Source organism: Copadichromis virginalis, linkage group LG8 (genome assembly GCF_057382275.1).
Source record: "Copadichromis virginalis isolate Kocher_CV1m ecotype Utaka linkage group LG8, C_Virginalis_male_GT1.1, whole genome shotgun sequence".
Taxonomy (NCBI): Eukaryota; Metazoa; Chordata; class Actinopteri; order Cichliformes; family Cichlidae; genus Copadichromis; species Copadichromis virginalis.
In genome coordinates, this window is record NC_140625.1 from 16,590,382 (window position 1) to 16,610,735 (window position 20,354).

Sequence of the window (20,354 nt, forward strand, 5' to 3'; positions counted from 1 at the left end):
GTTTATGAACTTCAGACCACATTTATAGATGGATATATAGCAGTGGTTTGTGAAATTACTCCCAGACAGCAGGGTGTGCTATTTGTGAGACACTGCTATAGTGGTCCAGCTCAACAGCCAGCTAGCTAACAACAACACAAGACTCCGGCCAACTAGCGTTGTAATTAAATCCAACATTAAGGTGAGTCTAGCGGAAAATAAAAAGAAAGCCGTGAGATAGGGATTAAGGACTTAAAGAAACACGACAAAGGTAGTCGTGTAGCATTTTTAGCTGTAGTTTGCGCAGTTATTTCCCCGACCTTTTTGTTTGGCTTAGGTTAGCTGCTAAAGGCAAAGGGCTAACTAGCCAACTAGCTCTCCCCGCTTAAGCTGTGGTGCTATTGGTGCATTGTCTGGATTACCGGCAGGATTTATGTATTAATAGCTATGCCAGAGACTGTCACGTTTCTTTTTTATGACCACAATGGTCTGCATTCGTAATTAAAATGCGGTGCCATTTCAAAACGAAATACCGGTGTCGATTAGTGCACATTGTTAGCAGGTTAACTACCTGCTACTGTCACCGCCTACATTAAGTGAGTTTAACTTCCCGGCATGAACTAAATTAAAGTACAGGCTCTTCAACTTCAAAGAAATACTCAGAAAAATACCATGTTTAAACTTTGTGGTGTTGCATTCAATTAGATTTGGAATTCACAACTGGGCCTCCGTCATACTGTTTATTGGAGTCATTCACTCACTGCTCAGTCAGTGCAGGCTGTTTTAACTCGAAAGGTTTATCCGTGGAAGTGCTCATGTGGTTATGACTTGTATTCCTGTAAAGTGTATAAACCATGCTGCTCACAAAGTGGTGAGGTGACCAGCTGTCAGGGATTATTGTTTGGGTGGAAATTGTGAGTCAAAGTTCACTGTGAACACTGATTGCCTTCTCGGTTTAGGCACAAAGTAATGAGTGAGTCAGGTCAGTGTAAACAAACAAAGTCTTAAACCAGTCGTGTTATTTATGTGTTTATCTCAAATCTAAAGGAGGACGTCTACATCTCTGATGCAGCTGTGCTGTATTTCTGGCAGGTAAACTGAGTTGTAAACTGTGGCTTTGAGAAACTTTGTTTTTAAGAAGCCGTTCCCCCCGCCAATCAAATAATTTATCAGAACATAGACTTGCAGCTCTATATTTAGGTGATGCTGAGTATTACTTGCAGTGCAGGGCTGTCTTGCAGCAGTTGCACTGATTCCAGCAATGCATTTCTTTTGCCAAATCAAAAACCTGCCGTGCAGCAGACTTGAAGTGGCCTTTAATCTGTTTTTTCCCTGAGCTCATCTTTTTTTTTTTTTTCACCCCCCCTATACTTAACTCAGTTGAGCTGAGTTCACCTTCAGTGGGATGACCCACTAAGAAAAATCCACTGCCTGTGAGCTTTCATTGCTATTTTGTTAAAAACGCATAGGTTGCAGAGTGACTGCTGCAGCTGAAATCTCAAATAGGTTTTCAACTTAATGCATATGATTGTGATTTCTGAGTCACAAGCATTGGCTTCATCCCTAGGAAGGGCTCAGTGATGGGTTTAAATTACTGCAATCAAAAGAACATTTTAATTAATATTTGGGTGATTTTTATTTAAAAAATTCAGACCACTCAGTCAGACCACTGACTGTTGTGTTAATGAATGGCATCTGTGCTACTTAATTTTCCCTTCTTACATAATAGACATGGTTGACATGTCAGGATTTGCGCTAAAGGGATGCACTCTGGGTTTATTAGCTCATTAAGATGTAGGGGATTATGTATTATTATGAGCACACTGACCCTAAATGCAGGTCTATGTTAACTTATTTCATTTCAGTTGAGTACTGTGTGGTTAGATAAATGTCTCCAAAGGATCATTTAGTTTTTGAGCTTCAAACCCCCCCCAAAACTAAACCAATGTTTGATACAAAATTAAGCAAATTGAAAACAGTAATGCTACTCTGATACTCCCATGTGTCTTTGGAGGTTAAGACAATAAGTGTATCTGTTGGTAACAATATGAACCAGGTGACCAGTGATCTTAGCAATGCATTGAGGCCTGTCCTCCCTTTAACCCTCATGTACGTGGTGAAGCGAGCGGGGTTTTGCTCGGGAAGTACAGACAGGAGCCGAAACCTGGCTGCTAATGCTTTTTCGCCCTGTCAAATCCCCTTCAGTGTAATTGCGGGTCTGCGCAAAGTTGAGGATGAGAACGAGGCAAGCTGATCGCTGTAGCAAAATCAATAGTTCATACCTCTCCGAGATTGAGTTTTTAGGAAAGGAGGAGCACCGTGACCGAGGGCAGAATATGAAATCGCTCCCACAGAGGCCGAACACGCGCCCTGCAATCGATCCCCGGTCCCTGTACCAATTATAGTTTTAAGGTTTTCTGTGGCTTACTGCAGTCCTCAAAGACCAAAGCTTTGGAAACAGACATTCTGTTCACTGACACTTCGACAAGGCCTGCAATTTTTTTTTTCATCCCCCCCGTTGAAAATTGCTGTCTGAAATGCCTCCAAACCTCCAGTCTTTAATTTAGAGTAGAGATTGATTTGTCCTTTTTTTCGTCTTCTTTTTTTTTTAAGTCAGGTGAGTAAAATGTCAGGAAACACATAACTGCCACAGTGTGTATTCCACATCTCCACAGGTTTTTATTTATTATTTTTATCACCTACAAATAAAACATGTCCAGTATACAGCAGGATCATTTGCATTAACTGCATTTGGTCTTATTTGAATAGGAAAAATATTACTAATAGTTTTTACTTGCCATTGAAAATGCAGCAACAGTTACACTTTTCTTACCATGATTTTAATCATTTATTTATTTTTATCGCATATCCACCTTCATTTGTTGGTGATGGACTCAGTCCTCCTTTGCATAGCGCTGCACAGATATACGGAGAGCTTGTTTCTGCTTGACTCGTTGCATTTCTCTTCCTTTGTCTCTAAAATATCCTGAAGGTGCTCTTTTGGATTCAAGTTAGACAACATACTTTTTGTCTTAGTTTTTGCCCCCCACCCCACTTGTGATTTTTGGCACTACGCTTTGGGTAGTTCCTCTTCTGACAGGCTTCTGCAGACTAGGAGTCATTCATTGTGCCGTCTATAAACACCTTAGCTCTCATGCAGTCACACATCCTCACAATCCCACATCCAGAGCTCCCAGTGTTGGGGGTTTGCTTTGATTGTGATAATTCTGGTCAGGCGCAAACCAAACATACTGGACCCCATCTGAGCTGAGCAAATTTACCGCAGTCTCAGCTGTCCTCTCAATATATACCAGGATCGTTTTTTGTGTTCGCAAAGTAATCGTGGAGTTTTGTGTTGAACTCAGATCCACTTTATAGTCTATGTCACCCTTTGCCAAGATTTGTTTTCCTATTATTTTCTTTTTATGTTGTGTAGTTACTCGGTGGGTTTTTGTAGCCAAAGCTGTCACGTTGGATGATGTCAGCAGCTCTGTGAAGTTTGGCCTTTTTTGTGTTTGAAAATTGAAAAGGCTTGACAAATTGGCAGGTTAATGGAGTTTTATTTCCTGTAACATCTCCCAGGCTTTGAATGTACTTTTGCAATCTGCTGTGTTTTGATTCCAGGTGTTATTATTGTAAGAGCCTTGCCCTACCTTTTGCTAAAATGATTGGACTGTATATTGCCAATATGATTATAGTTGTCTTACACAATACTGCTCTTTTTCTGCTTACATTTTTTTAAAGAAAAGACCTAAGCAAATGAATAATACTTTTTAATTTGCTTATGCCCCTTATGTTACCATTATAAATGGACAATATGGTGGTGGAGTGCTTAGCACGGTCTCCTCACAGCAAGAGAGCTCCTGGTTTGAACCCGCTTGCTAGCTGTAGCTTGTCTGTATGGATTTTGCCTGTTCCCACTTTACCTGCATGGGTTTTCTCCAGGTGCAATGGCCTCCTTCTACAGTACAAAGACACACATGTTAGGTCTTTCAATTTATTCTAAAACTAGGTGTAAACGTGAGTGTGACTGGTTGTCTATCTCTATGTGTGGGCCCTGTGATAGCCTTGAAAGCTGTTCAGGGTGCACCTTGCCTCTTGCCCAGTAACAGCTGATGAGACGCTACCTGAGTTGGATAAGCGGTTAAGATAGATGGGTGTAACGTCATAAAATAAAACCTTTCTAACAGTTTACTTGAAATGTATGAACACTTTGAATGTATGAGCCCATAACTAAACAACCAGAAGGAAAATGGTTAAGATAACTGGACTCTAAGCTGCAGTCAAGCACAACAGCATGCTTGAGCCAAAGCGATGTGAACGATAAGCTACAGCAAACTAAAGGAAACTGCATTCCTCCAGTAGGCGTTAACACATTGTTTTTGTCCCTGCCCTTACATCTAAAAGCTCTGCTGTACTTTTTTAAATATGTCAAAAATGTTAACATGGTTATTAGGGAATAACATACATTAGCCAGGTTAGCAGTTGTAGCATTTGTCTTTTAACATTAATTGCACAGGCTCAGTGGACTGCCAGAATGAGTTTTAGTACTTCCCCCTAACTGGTGATAAGTGTTTAGATTATCAGGTGTAAATTAAGCTGCATGAATTTATCACAAACCCTTTGACCTCTGTGAATGACATTTTAAAGTTACTGAATCATTTCCATTTATATAGTGTATTTTCACACATCACAAATTTGTCACAAAGGACTTTATAATCTGCACAGCACGTGTCATCCTCTGTTCATAGGCCCTCCATTCAGAGATGGGAACACGCCACAAAAAATATTTGACAGGATACTGACAAAGACCAAAGAGACTGATGCAAGTTAGTATCAAGAGCTTTTTAACACCAAGTCCTAATGAAACAGCTTTATCTGAAATACAGCAAACCAGCTGCTGCATGCAACTTGCAGTGTACACTAAAACAACACGAAAACTTGCCAATTTCAAATAAGATAAAGCAACAAACCTTTTTGAAATAGGGTTGCAGCGTACTCCTTCTATTACTTGTCAGTGACAAATCTATAAAAATGTCTTAACTGTTAGGTGTGTTGGATGAACAATTCCTGCAGTAAATGCTGTCATATAGTGTGCTTCTATAACCTTCCTGACAGCAAAAGGCACTCTCTGTTTCAACTGCTGTGTGGCTTTAGTGCAAAGCTACAGCAGCAGATAACGTCCTGTTTAAATTAGCAGTAACTCTGTTGCCACGTTGACCAAAAAAGAAAATAATAATAATTAATTACATGCACATATAGCTTTATAGACTCGCTGTAGACTGAAGAAATGAGGATTGTCAGTTTTTGGGTTGAGCAATAATTGTTTTTAAAGAAAATAAACTCTAAGACCTGATAGGCTGATGAGTTCAGCTGTTTCGTTATGAGTGCACTACCCTAAATCTGTGTGTCTTGATTAAGAGGTCCTGCAGCTCTTGAAATGTGCAGAACGTAAAGTTTCCATACAGTGTGCATCTTCACCTCAGTCCACAAATCTATATTTGATTGCTCTCTCACACCTCAGTTTGATTTTCTTTTGTCTCCATCCAACCTGTTTTCATGGCAATTTATCTTGGTGAATAGTTCCTTGGACGGTGTTCCATCTTTCATTCGCTGCCTGTTTTTTCTATTTGGCCTCTCTATCACTTTAAGTTTAATTTTCTTTCTCTGTACTTTCTTCTGTGTCTCCATCTTGCCAGTTGCCACCGTCAAAAACATATGAAGTATCATACCCCAGGAGAAGACTGAATTTCAGCCAGCTGTCTTGACTGTCTGCATGCCTCAGTACATTGAGTTGCTGTCATGTGATTGACTGATTGGATATTTATGTTAATGAAAAGTTACATATTACAAAGCCTTAAGTATGCTGCTGTAGTAGAGCTGGGCGATAGAACGATAACGATATGTATCGCGATATAACTTTTACTCGATAGAGAAATTAAGCTATCGCGATAGACCTCGCCGCTCTTGTCCTCTTAAAAAAAAAAAAAAAAAAAAGGTCAGCCAATCCAAATTCAGTAGCGCAGAGCCGAACCAATCACAGCCGCAGCGTCACGTCGCGTGACTTGTTACGTACAGCACAAGTGCCAAGCCGCACGAGTGTTTGTTTGGGAAGCAGCCAGCGGGTAATGGAGCCAGCGCGTAATGGAGGAAATGAGTGTGCCGACTAGAAAAATCAACCGAGCGTGACCGAAGAGAAAACAGATGATGGTTCCAATGCCGGAGAGATTGTCGAACAGAAGAGCCAAAGAAGTTCCGTAGTGTGAAGGTATTTCGGCTATTTCAAGTCTGACAAAAAACAGAGTAGCGTGCACTGTAAATTGTGCCGAAAGCAAGTCTGGAAATACAATAAACTGGTGCATGCGTCACACTGTGCGCCGCGTTATTGTTTCGGTGAAATGAATTTCTACAATACTGTTACTGTTAATTCTACTCTGCAGTGTTTAAATGCTTACATATACACACAGTTACTGTCCCTCCACACATACGACTCGGCTCTGCTTCTATGCCCCAGCTTTGTTTACTTTTTCCCACCGAGGCTTCTAGACTTCTGATTGGCCAACATTTCTGCACGGTTAGGAATCTAGCGCCACCTGCTGCTTTGGCATGTTCCTAGCAGCGTTTTCCTTCATTTCTGCCTTTATGTGTGGACGGGATTATTTTTTAAAACGAAAACGGAAAATCTCCGTTTTCAAAAATACCCGTGTACGTGTGGACGTAGCCTCAGTCTCTGACTGGAAGCGCTAATTCGTCATTCGGCTTTTGTCAGACTAAAGTAACTGTTACAACTGTTTGAAAAGCTAAGCTATACAACAAGGAGAGATTGAGAATTTCCTTTTAGTTCTCAGTTTATTTGATATTGACAAAGGTTAGTCAGTTTTGTCTGTTCTTCTGTAAAACAAACTAAGATTTATTTTTAGAATTAATATTTTGTTTCTAAGTGGAATTGACAATTTAGTAGTCTGTTTCGTTTGTCCTATTTTGAAACTTAAACGCTTTAGCGGCTGCCTTTTGTGTAGTTTGCAATATTTGCCTTTATTTATCTGAAAAAGTCTCATGTTCCTTAAGTACATCTACCCTGTTGAACTTATTATGGGAAATAAATATTTAAATAAAAACAAGCTGCTGATTATTTCACATTTTACTTGTGAGCAACGGCACATTTAAATCTTACAAATATAGTTATTTGGCTTATATCGTGATAGATATCGTTATCGCCTGAAATGAAAAAAACATATCGTGATATGAAAAAATCTCATATCGCCCAGCTCTATGCTGTAGTAATGAGCTCAGCTGATTTTAACCAAGGTTGCTAAGGAAACATGGATAGTCATGAATATCCATTGCAAATCAAATACTAAAGTTAGTCCTGAATCCAGTATTTAATTCCTTGAGCCTTGAAGAACTTTCACTGTTGGCATCTCACCTGCATTCGGTGTAATTATCAGAATCAGAAAGCTTGGCGGTCCCAACCTTCCCACTTGTTACACCAAGTTTTGGTCCCAAATTGAATTTATGGATGAAGACGTAAAAACATTAAAGGCTCCGCGTGTGAGACACCGGTAGAGACGGATGAACGGTTCAAGGACTGTTGAAATGGAAATAAGAAATGGGGGGGATGGAAACAGATTAACAGAGATTCGTGTTGTGGTAACACAACACCAATAAACCAGAGGCACTCGGAGGTAAACACTGCAAACACTGTCTGAAACCACAGAAAAGCTCCTCAAATGCGTTATAGATGCAAAGGCATACAGGGAAGGACTTGGTCTGCAGCAAAGGGCACGATATTTGGAAAAGTTGAGGTTTATTGGTGGTGCAGATCCAAACGAATTGACTCCTTCATTTGGATCAATGACGACCTGGAGAGTCTTCCGTCTATTGCATATCCTGATATCGTCAACTATCTGGTTTTCTCGCCAAGCCCATACACAGCAGAAGACCTTAAATCTTATAAAATTTGGAGGCCTATAACCAGATGGTGTGTGGATGGGTGAGGGAGATGCAGTATCAAGTCATCAGCGACAGATGTGTTGTGAATGCCAAAGTAAGTAATGCAGTAACATCTTTAATCAACCAAACCTTAACTGTATGATATCATCCCTTACCAAAAAGTAGCATAGTTCGAGTATATTTTATTAAGTATGCTTAACTATAGAAAAAGAAATGGGCAGAACTAATTTGAATGTTGTCTAGATTTTTGCCTTGTAGATCCTGGTTTAGCTTCGCTAACCGCAACCGCCTCCTTTCCTCTAATAACTTTCGGCATTGTTCTCCCTGATTTGTAATAACTTTTGGCAGTCTATAAAACTGCAAATGTTTTTCACAGTCTGACTGATTGGTACAGCCATAAACACGGCAATAATTCACCATTTCCTTTCGTTCGACGTTTAGACTCTGTTTGATTGCGCGCGCTTTAACTCCAGTATCTCCAATATGGCGACTTCCAGTTTGATGACGCACCGTGAAAACCCACTATACAATTCTGTGTTTAGATGTGGGGAACTATTTTTTTGTGTTATATACCATATAACATCAACAAAACTAGATTGTTAGATCAAATTTCAAAGCTTTTTAAAGCCCCGTTTGTCTTAATTTCCCACAAAATAAAAAAAAATAAACGGATATTTATTTAAATCTTTTAAAGGGCACCTACAAAAGAGGCGAACGGTTGTATTAAACTTTCCTTAAAGAGGGAAAATATTGCACTTGTTCTTTGTCTTTTCAGTTGTGGATTGATATTTGACTTGTAGGTTTTTATTGATGTTTAGATTACAATAGAGACATGAAGCAGTCAGGCCCCTGTGCCTTATGGTTGACACCACCTTTTTACTAGGAGAAATGGGGAGTTTGGAGTTAAGCTTTGGACTCTTTGTTGTCTTCCAAACTTCCTCAAGCTGTTCCCGGGCAGCTTTGGGAGTGTGTGAATGTCAGGGCAGAAAGGCTTCTCATGAGAATCTTGGATTAAAACAAGATAATCAATATAAACACTTTAATGTTGTGGCTTATTTGTGTGTAAGGAATGAAGTGTGTGTGTGTGTGTGTGTGTGTGTGTGTGTGTGCGCATGTACTGATCTGCATGGTGCTTCTGTGTGACTTTAAGTTAATTAGGGAGCGTGGCCAGTGGGTCCAAATTCCTAGCACAGTCCTAGGAGACGGCTTGTTTATTTACAGTTCATTTTTGAGACTTAATTGCAGCTGCAGCAGTTATTGATCTTAGAACAGGCATGGTGCCATCGATCTCCTGCTGTCCTCCAGTGGGTCAGGGACAATTCATCTAACTCCAAGCCAACAAACCTCAGTATTGTGCAGCAGGGGCCACACGAATGAAATGATATTCGGTCTCACCTAGATTAATGAAAGATCCAGCGCCAGTGTCCTGTCTCTGTGAACACTGTATGGCTTAAACTGTTCCAGGGAATAACTTCAAATTTGGCTCAAATGTTCAGGCTAAGGTCGAGGTCACTTGCAAACTTTTACTTAAACTCAAGGATAGCTTGATCAGAAATTCAAGGTCCCTGCAACCTCCCTTTTTATTTTTTATTTTTTTTTATCCACAACTCATGAATTCATGCACTAGTCTCTACAGTCTGGATATAAACTGCAGCTCAAGTGGTTGATGGAGGCATCACAGTAAAATGTTTTTTTGGTTTTTTTTTTTTGTACAGTGTGTGAGTGAAACTTAAACATTTGTATGGTTCAGACTAATTCATCACATTCTCTGCCTGCAGGGGGCAAACAGCTTCCATGTGACACGCACCGATGCAGATGGACGTCTGGGCTGAACACTGACGAGTGGAAGTGACAGATTCCTCTTCCTCACCCTCTTGCCCCAAACATCTGTCACACTGGCAATGTCAAGAGTCCCGAGTCCCCCTCCCCCTGCGGAAATGTCCAGCGGGCCTGTGGCCGAGAGCTGGTGCTACACTCAGGTGAAATGACTCTTGTTTCAGGCTCGCTGTCTGATTGAACCTCGGATTAATGAATCTAAGCCTTTTCTGAATGTATTCTTCCTTTTAACAGATCAAAGTGGTGAAGTTCTCTTACATGTGGACCATCAATAACTTCAGCTTCTGTCGTGAGGAGATGGGGGAAGTCATCAAGAGCTCCACCTTCTCTTCTGGGGCCAATGACAAGCTGAAATGGTGCGTCAGAATGAGGGCTGCTTTGTTGCAAACATTTGGATAATCCCGCTCAGACTGACACACACAGATGTAATAATCTGTCTGATGGAAGGCCTTTCAAGCTGTTTACAAACAGTCAAGCAAACTGCTCAAATATCATTTCAGTTAGAGCCATCCAAGCTCTAAGCTCTCAGAAATCTCTCACTGTGGATTCTCATGGAAATCCAAAAAAGTGTGGCTAACATTTCCTTATGTAGCATCCTAGCTTTAATCAGATTTCTTTTTAAAATCTCTTAATCTGTACAAACGTAACATAAATGTAGATTTATAACACAGGTTTAGCCTGATTTAGCCTTAATGAATGACCTCTAGTACAACTTCAATAAAAGAGCCTTATACACCAAAACAAAGAAATCATTAAACTTTCCTGGTGTGCAACTTCTGCACTTTCCTTGCACAGCATAATAGTCTGGTTAGTAGAGCAGGGCGATATGACCAAAAATATTTATCACGATATACATTTGAAAATTTGCGATAACGATATAACTGACGATATAATTGACACTAGACAAAATGCTTTACAACTCCACAACTTTTATGGGGGTTTTTGCACTAATAATGTATTTTCACTTAAACAAGCAGCTGTTTTTTATGTGCATTAAAGTTATATAAAAATTTAACAGTGCAACTGCAAATTCATTGCTGACAGTTTAACCAAAAGGCGTTTCCAGTGGAAATTGGCCGACATATCCTGAGCACAACCATGTATAAAATCCACAAAACTTAAAAAGAGTTTATACACACACACAATACGGTAATATTATGTTGAAGCGCAGTACGTATCACTCTGCGAGGCTCCTGCCTGCCGAGGGAGCAGCCGTAATGCTCCGACAATCCATCAAGCGGTGTAGCAAAGTCGTTCTAAAACATTTGACAGATTTTTGAGCGTGTATCACATAAAATTGTTTCGAGGTCAGTAAACACAACCAGAGTTCATACATAAGGCACACGGGATTATGAGGGGCACTGTCGATTTTCAGAAAAATCAAAGGATTAATTTTAAGTGTGCCGTATTTTCCAAACAACACTGTAATAACGACGGCCCGCTAGCATGCTCTACCAAAAATAGTGTTTTGTTGTGTATCTGACGAACGAAAGCTAAACCAGTTCCACACCACTGTCGTTGCAGCATTTTTACAAACCAATTCTGGTTCATCTGTTTCATTCAACGATCCGCTTTTGCTCTTCTCATTCTGCGTCGCCGCCATGTGCGTATGTAAACAAAGGCACTGCGCATGCGCGTTTTACCCATATTCTATCGCGATATTTCATTTTCCTATCGTTGCCCAAAATTACACCGCTATTACCGTGAACGGTATAATATAGCCCAGTCCTACTGGTTAGGAATGACACATACTAATAAGGGTTAATACATTTTTACATTGACCTTCTTGTTGAATCTTCTGTCCCCATCAGGTGTTTGCGGGTGAATCCCAAGGGCCTGGATGAGGAGAGCAAAGATTACCTGTCCCTCTACCTGCTGCTGGTCAGCTGTCCAAAAGCCGAGGTGCGTGCCAAGTTCAAGTTCTCTATCCTCAACGCCAAGGGAGAGGAGACCAAAGCCATGGGTGAGTACAGAATATTCAGTGAAACAGACACATTTTCAGATTTTGTAGGCGTTAATAATTTTTCTGCATTGAGCTTTTGTAAAATAGTTTCTTCTTAGACTTTCCTTATCGTGGCTTCTCTGTGTCTGCTCTGTCTGCAGAAAGCCAGAGGGCGTATCGTTTTGTCCAGGGGAAGGATTGGGGTTTTAAAAAGTTCATCCGGAGAGATTTCCTCCTAGATGAGGCCAACGGCCTTCTACCTGATGACAAGCTCACGCTCTTCTGTGAGGTACGTGGCTACAATTTGCTGTTGCCTTTTCTTTCTGACCTTGCATTTTTGATGCATTGCATTTCATTACATTTGTCCCCTTGAGGTGAGTGTGGTGCAGGACTCTGTCAACATTTCTGGTCAGAACACCATGAACATGGTAAAGGTACCCGACTGCCGGCTAGCAGACGAGCTGGGCGGCCTGTGGGAGAACTCACGTTTCACAGACTGCTCCCTGTGTGTGGCTGGCCAGGAGTTTCAAGCACATAAAGCCATCCTAGCAGGTACAAGCGTCTTCTTCATGTTTATATATTGAAATTTATTCAAGTTTTTGCTAATTAGCGCCATGACTGCAAGTTGTTCTCTTCCTGTTTCCTAGCACGTTCCCCAGTATTCAGCGCCATGTTTGAGCACGAGATGGAAGAGAGCAAAAAGGTAAACCCAAGGTCCCAAAGCTTGTTTTTTTTTTTTTTGTTTTTTTTTTAAATCCTGTCAAATCGTGCTGTCAAATGGCTGCAGCACAGAGCCGTTTGGTGAAACTGAATGATAGCACAGCTGAAATGCAATTGTCCTGCCGATCTTGGGGGTCAGGATTCATCCTTCACTGACAAAGCTGCAGATGCACAGAATAGCTTTTTTTTTTTTTTTTTTTTTTCCTTTTTCATTTTTGCACAGGTGAGTGTAAGAAGTGAGATTGCAGGAGTGGTTGGGATAAAATGGCCTTTATGAATTTATTAAATTACAGATAATACTGAATTCAGCCAAACTGAACCCTTTCAGTAATTTAACCACAAATGCCTATGGGTATTATTAAGTGACTGCTAATGTAGGTATAAATAATGGATCACACTAGGCTGATATGCAAGACAGTCTCACACTTACTTGATGAATATGCAAGTGCACTCCAAATATTTCAATAAAAAATGTTCTCTTGCTCATGTAAAGCTGCTTAATTACTGATTTCTGCATCTCAGCAGTATAAATAATTTTTATTAAGAATGAGGTCATTGTTTTTGACCCAGTGTGCTGATCTTCTCCTGGACCTGTGCCCCTCTGAGCAGCTACATGTTAGACGCATAGTGCACTGTGACTGTGTTTAAACTAGAGCTGGGCGATATGAGATTTTTTCATATCACGATATGTTTTTTTCATTTCAGGCGATAACGATATCTATCACGATATAAGCCAAATAACTATATTTGTAAGATTTAAATGTGCCGTTGCTCACAAGTAAAATGTGAAATAATCAGCAGCTTGTTTTTATTTAAATATTTATTTCCCATAATAAGTTCAACAGGGTAGATGTACTTAAGGAACATGAGACTTTTTCAGATAAATAAAGGCAAATATTGCAAACTACACAAAAGGCAGCCGCTAAAGCGTTTAAGTTTCAAAATAGGACAAACGAAACAGACTAAATTGTCAATTCCACTTAGAAACAAAATATTAATTCTAAAAATAAATCTTAGTTTGTTTTACAGAAGAACAGACAAAACTGACTAACTTTTGTCAATATCAAATAAACTGAGAACTAAAAGGAAATTCTCAATCTCTCCTTGTTGTATAGCTTAGCTTTTCAAACAGTTTTAACAGTTACTTTAGTCTGACAAAAGCCGAATGACGAATTAGCGCTTCCAGTCAGAGACTGAGGCTATGTCCACACGTACACGGGTATTTTTGAAAACGGAGATTTTCCGTTTTCGTTTTAAAAAATAATCCCATCCACACGTAAAGGCAGAAATGAAGGAAAACGCTGCTATGAACATGCCAAAGCAGCAGGTGGCGCTAGATTCCTAACCGTGCAGAAATGTTGGCCAATCAGAAGTCTAGAAGCCTCGGTGGGAAAAAGTAAACAAAGCTGCGGCATAGAAGCAGAACCGAGTCGTATGTGTGGACGGACAGTAACTGTGTGTATATGTAAGCATTTAAACACTGCAGAGAGTAGAATTAACAGTAACAGTATTGTAGAAATTCATTTCACCGAAACAATAACGTGGCGCACAGTGTGACGCATGCACCAGTTTATTGTATTTCCAGACTTGCTTTCGGCACAATTTACAGTGCACGCTACTCTGTTTTTTGTCAGACTTGAAATAGCCGAAATACCTTCACACTACGGAACTTCTATGGCTCTTCCGTTCGACAATCTCTCCGGCATTGGAACCGCTACTTAGTTTGGATTGGCTGTTCTTTTTTTTTTTTTTTTTCTTTTTTTTTTTCTTTAATTTTATTTTAAGAGGACAAGAGCGGCGAGGTCTATCGCGATAGCTTAATTTCTCTATCGAGTAAAAGTTATATCGCGATACATATCGTTATCGTTCTATCGCCCAGCTCTAGTTTAAACTAGATAAGCAGATAAATGATGCCATTAAATGTTTTTTGTTTTGTTTTTTTACCACTTGAGGCTTTTATACGAGATCAAATCTGCTTTATTTCTAAATGTTTTTGAGCATCCTTTAACACAGTGTGTCTGGAGAACTGTAATGGGCTTTATGTTGGCCTTAGTAACGCTTCCTGTGATCACAGTTAGTTCAAAATACCACAGGTTCATTTCCTCTGTCTTGGTTTCCCTCCACTGGCTCTACGTTCATTTTTAAGATTCATTTTAAGATTTTATTATTTCTTTTTAAAACCTCTTAATGGATCAGCACCACTATATATATTTTTGCACGTGACCTGCTGAACTACATGTTCCTTGAGGTCGCTGAGGACCGGCTGAAAGTCCCAGAAACCTGTCTGAAAACCAGGGGTCAAGCTTCATCAGCTATCATCCCCAAATTATGGAATTATTTCCCTGTACATCTTTGCCTGTTTTCAAAAACGCATCTTAAAACTCATTTTTATTCCTTGGCTTTTAACTCGAGGAATAAAAAAAAATGAGAAAGTGTGTTCTTACCCTCGTTTATTATTGTTTTATTGTTCTGTGGTGCTTTCGTGCTTTGTAACTCTTGGTTTTTAAAAAGTGCTTTATAAATAAAATCAGGTTGGATTTAAATTTTTCTGGTGTGATACAAATGTGCTGTTGAAGTGCAGTTAAAGCTCATGTCATCGATGCTTCATTCAGTCTCCATCCCTTGTGTCTTGTCAGAATCGTGTGGAGATCAACGATGTGGAGCCCGAGGTTTTCAAAGAGATGATGTGCTTCATTTACACAGACAAGGCTCCAAACCTGGACAAAATGGCAGATGACTTGCTTGCAGCAGCTGATAAGGTAATATAAGAGTGGGAAGCTGCTACCCGACACTCTGTGGATGTGGGAAAGCCTGTTGCCTGTTTGTAACATGGCCACATACTCAGGATTTCTACAGTTTGAGGCACCTGCACGTTGAGGCCACAGAGCTCGTGCGTGACTAGTGTTGCTGTTGGCTTTCTGTGAACATGAATGGGATAAAATAAAATTACAAATGACTGAATTGGTAAAACTCAAATACAACGAGCCATTTTCTGGGGTTTTTAAGGCTCGGAAAAAATTTGATTTACCTGCCATTAGGGAGTAACCTGGTGTTCAGTGTCTTTCCCAAGGGCACCTTAACATGTGGGGATTGAACTGTCAACCGGTGCAATTAGTGGACAATGGAGGAATTTGAGCCCACTGAGCATGTGTATGAGAGACCTTTTGAATCAAGCCCACAGAGAGCTTGGATCGAATTCTGTTAAGAAAAAAAAATCATTCGGGGGGGTTGTGACCCTCAGAAAAACTGCATTCATCAATTCACCCCACCTGCTTCTGCAGTGACTGTGGCTATAAAACAAAAGGGCTTTTTTACAGAGTGTGCGTCACATGACCAGTGCAGAAGTTACTGTAATGAGGTTTGGATGCTACCACACAGCTCAGCACTGTTTCTGAGGGCTCTCTGTCAGTTTTTGGAGAATAATGAACAACTACACATGAAATGTTTCATCTAACATGTTTTTTCCCTCCTTTCTTCTCTTGATAATCTAGTGCAGACAAAACCTTATACAACTACAGAGCTTATAGACTGTAATTAGTCCTAAGTATATTTTGCAGAGCGAGCTTTCAGAAATCCCTTGAGGTAAAGATAATTAGTTGCATTAATGCATGGCATGATACAAGTGTACCCAGTAAACCTTTTCCCAGTAAGACTTTATGATTTCAGTGAACAGTTGGATGATTTAACGCTGATCTCACTCCTCCATGACACCAAATGTGGAGCTGGCTTTGAGACAGTTTCCCTCAGAGGTCGAGCATTGAAATGTTTATATCCTACTCTCCTATTTATCTCTTTAAAACATAATATATTTTATAGATCAGACCCCACTGACAACAAGACGAAACGAAGCTTTGTGTTTGAACACTGGAATGGTCAACTGTGACAGCAGAGACCACATAGATACTGATGGAGAAGAGGAAACTGCCAATCTTCTTGTATCCACTCTTTTACAGTATGCTCTGGAGAGACTGAAGGTCATGTGTGAGGACGCGCTGTGCACTAGCCTGTCTGTGGAAAACGCTGCTGAGATCCTGATCCTCGCTGACCTGCACAGCGCCGACCAGCTCAAAACGCAGGCCGTCGACTTCATTAACTAGTAAGTTGAAGAAAAAAGAGCTCATCGTCACATGCAATAGGGTTTCCAACACCTTTTTCACGCACTCGCAGGTCCTCCACATCCACTGTACATCCTGTCTCTGTCATGTCAGTATGGTTCTTGTCGTTCTTCTTTATCTTGGAATCATTACAGGTAGTACCTGAGCTCGCCTCATCTCTTGATGGCTCTGTGCCAGTTAGTGATTTTAATTTCACATATGCCCCCGTGGAGTGGTCTGCCTGATATTATTAAACCCTGCCATGGCTTTCATAGGGATCGGGGCAACCTGACTCCTCACTAGTCTGTTGTCACCTCCTCTGTTGACTGAAAGTGTGATATTAACACACGTCTGTGCTGATGGTGGGCTCAGATATTACTATTATCTTTCTTTCTTTTTTGTTAATGTAGGGCCGGGCGATGTGGCTCGACAAAACATGATTTAACAACATTTCTGCTAACATAATATAATATAATTATATCTTTTCAATATGGACTTCTTTGTCCCCAAAACATTTTTCCATCAGAAGGATTCAAACTCGCTGTGTATCCATAGAAGCATAAATGAAGGGAGGATGTTGTATGATTGAGGAACTGCATTAGCATGTGATTCTGCTTAACTGCTACTATGTGTCTATTTAATTGTTATTTATCGGGCAAAATGGGAGAATGAAAGAGTTTCAGTTTGTGGTACAAAAGAAAAACTGAGTCTGCTTTTGAATAGGAGACAACAGAATGAAGTGTATGGAAGCAAACGGCTAGTTCTGTGACCGTCAGGGCTATAGTCTGTATGTACAGGTGTGGTCAGATGTTTCCACAAGCCTATGTAATGGTGTTCCCAAAGCTCCGACCTCAACCCTGTTGAAAATTTGTGAGCTAAGCTTAAGAGCTGGGTTTATGCCATGAAACTACTCTGCCAAGACGATTCAGGCTGAATCATGCCAGAAGTTTGTTGATGGTTACCAAAAGGTGCAACTTGCTAAGGGACATTTAACCAAATATTAGTAGAAGGTATGTATATATTTGAGGCTGTATGTGTTATTTTCACCCTGTGTGGATTAGGAAAATCCAAAATTAAAATTTGTGCATCCATCTCTTGGTTTTCTTTTTGTTTTTTTGTTTTTTTTTAGGCATAAAAGATGAGAACGAAATCATTAAAAATCATAAAATTACCATTATGTTTACACGATGTTTACCTTTAACTGAAAGTGTAACAGTCTGTTGGGAAAATGCCCATCGCTTCCCTTGATCTGTGACCTCTGTGAACACTTCACTGATGACTTTGTGCTCTCACTACTTTCAGGTAATAATGAATAAAAAGTATATTAGAAAAAAAATTGTCACTATAATCTCAGTCATGATGTGGGATTACACCGGTTTAGGCTTCCAACTCTCCCTTAAGCTTTAGTTGAACTCCTGATTCTGGCTCCTACTTTAAGGATAAACTTTTAACTGGAAATGGAGATTTTGTATCTTTTGAGCACGATTGTAAACCAGCAGCTGGAGTCACCACAGCCCAGCAGTCATTCCTGTTATCATTCTTTGAAGTCTGAAGGCACAGTAATTGGAGCATTGTTGTGTAAATTTTCCACAAAGTCTGCATGATAACTAAAAATTGGCAAAGCCACACGCTCACCATCTGACAGGGAAATTTCAGTCAATCAGCCTCAAGCGGACCTTGGCAGAAGTATAACACCTGTAAAATGGTTTCACGCAGTCTGTACTATTCACAGGAAAATTGGATCCAAACAATCTGCCATTATTTAGGATTTCCAGATTGCCTGTCTGTACATTTGTTATGCATGTGTTTACTTAAGGAAAACTTGATTTGTAATCTTTTTTATTTTCTTCCTTTCTCATCTCATCCACCAGCCATGCTGCAGAGGTGATGGAGACAGCAGGCTGGAAGTCCATGGTGGCGTCTCATCCGCACCTGGTGGCTGAAGCGTATCGCTCCCTGGCTTCTGCTCAGTGCCCTTTCCTCGGACCCCCACGCAAACGCCTCAAACAGTCCTAACAGTCCCACAGGAAGGCATCCACACACACTCATACAAACTCACACCTTTGCACATACATGCACTCACAAAAACACACAGATCCCCCCCCAACCCTCAAACACACAGGGACAACCTTTCCCCCTTGCTGTTACCTACTACACTACCTACAGCCTCTCCCCAAATCTCCCCCTTCTGCCCCATCCAGAACCTGCTGTATTTAGTCTCTTCTAAAGATGGAGGGAAGGAGGAGGAAGAGAGGGAGAAGTGGGATTGTTAAGTGGATGTTTTGTTGTTTACAAAGGAAAAAGAAAAACCCACAGCACCCTCTCCTTTCTCCTCGGCTCTGGTTTAGTGAGGTCTCTTTTCCGTGAATAAATCCAAAATCCTTGGTAGTTCCTACTTTGGAATCTGTTCAGGAGGAAGAACTGGACACATGAACCCAACAAGAGCCAACCGTTTTTGAAACTTGGAGGCTTGAAGGACTATTGCAGATAAGGTCTTTTAAGTGTCTATTTTATCACATGGCTTCTTTTTTTGCTCTGTTCTTAGTGTTTGGAGTAGAGCTGTGAGAGAAGCCCAAAAACTAAAGGACACGTGGGCCTGTGAGGGACTAAAGAAGATGAAATGGGCCTTTCAAACTAGAAGACCCCAAGAAAGACAACCAAGGGCTAGTCAAAAAAACAAAAAAGAAGCAGCAAGAGCAGATATGGGCCTAAAATCATCAAATTTTCCCAAAGAAAGTGGGGAAAACATTGCACTAAATTCACAGGTCACCCCCGTGTCAACCCTTACCAGCAGTAAAGTAGAAATACTGTAGGCAAGCACACATTGACGCAAGCTTCTTGGACTAGAGACCCAGCTGGACCACCAAGAACAAGTACCCTTTAAGAAGATTTATCAGCAAGTGACAAAAAAAACCAACACATGATCTCCCATGTAGAACTCTTCAAACTTCATCTGCATCTCTTTTCATTTGTTTTGTTTTGTTTTTTTTGTTTGTTTTTTAATTAGTGGAGAAAACCAGTTTAAAAAGGATACGGAAAATAGCAACGCACAACTGGATGTCATTCTTGGGGAAATTTGTTTTGTGTCTGGATCTCTTTGTAGCCCTTGAGAGAAAATGATGTCCAAGGTGTAGACAGACAAACCTACTAGAAGACAACAAAGGGAGGTTAAGAAATGGTTACATTAGAGTCCGATAAGGCGTGTCGATGTTATTTTATGAGAGGTATTTTTTTTTCCCTCAAAAATGTTATTTCTATTTTTTTTTCTTCATGGGAATTTGTACAGACACCAGTGCTTTTGAAGCTGTGTTTAAACAAAAGCATTTTCAACAGAGAAATTCTTTGCAGGCATGAAGACTGAAGGGAAATGAAATTGAAATGAACACGTTTTAATGTTCAGAATAGACATAATGTGAAACACATGCACACCAAGGTAAAACCATATGAAATACATTTTTGAAGTTATCATTTTAACCTGGTGAAAAATGGTAATTGATAGAAGGAACCATTGTTGTTTCTTTCCTGTAGATATCGCTGAATATGAGAAGTGACACTTAGTTGTTGCCATTTTTTGTTCCCAAAAGAATAAACCACAACTATTTTGTATTGAATGCAGTGCAAGCTTTGTCTGGGTATTTCTCTCTGAGTTATGTATGTTGTAGTCAAATGTTTGCTTAAAAGCACATAAATCTCCAAAGGAAAGAGAATTTGTGGAGTTTTGCCACAGAAAAATATTTTGAAGTGAGCACAGACTGTATCCTAAATGTCTTAGATCGTTAGCTATTAATTATTATATATAGACTATATTCTGTCTCCAATACCCAAATTCT

At 40.1% G+C, this 20,354-nt stretch overlaps 1 protein-coding gene across 1 annotated transcript; it reads left to right on the forward strand.

Moving 5' to 3' along the window:
• The first annotated feature begins 70 nt into the window (after positions 1-70).
• Positions 71-20,139, forward strand: LOC146703114 (speckle-type POZ protein). The gene is made up of 10 exons (XM_085466238.1): positions 71-181; positions 9,711-9,911; positions 10,003-10,124; positions 11,580-11,731; positions 11,872-11,999; positions 12,085-12,262; positions 12,358-12,413; positions 15,067-15,189; positions 16,384-16,526; positions 18,396-20,139. Exons 2-10 carry the CDS (start codon positions 9,834-9,836, stop codon positions 18,538-18,540), a joined length of 1,125 nt encoding a protein of 374 aa, XP_085322364.1. The 5' UTR covers positions 71-181; positions 9,711-9,833; the 3' UTR covers positions 18,541-20,139.
• Positions 20,140-20,354: the final 215 nt, after the last annotated feature.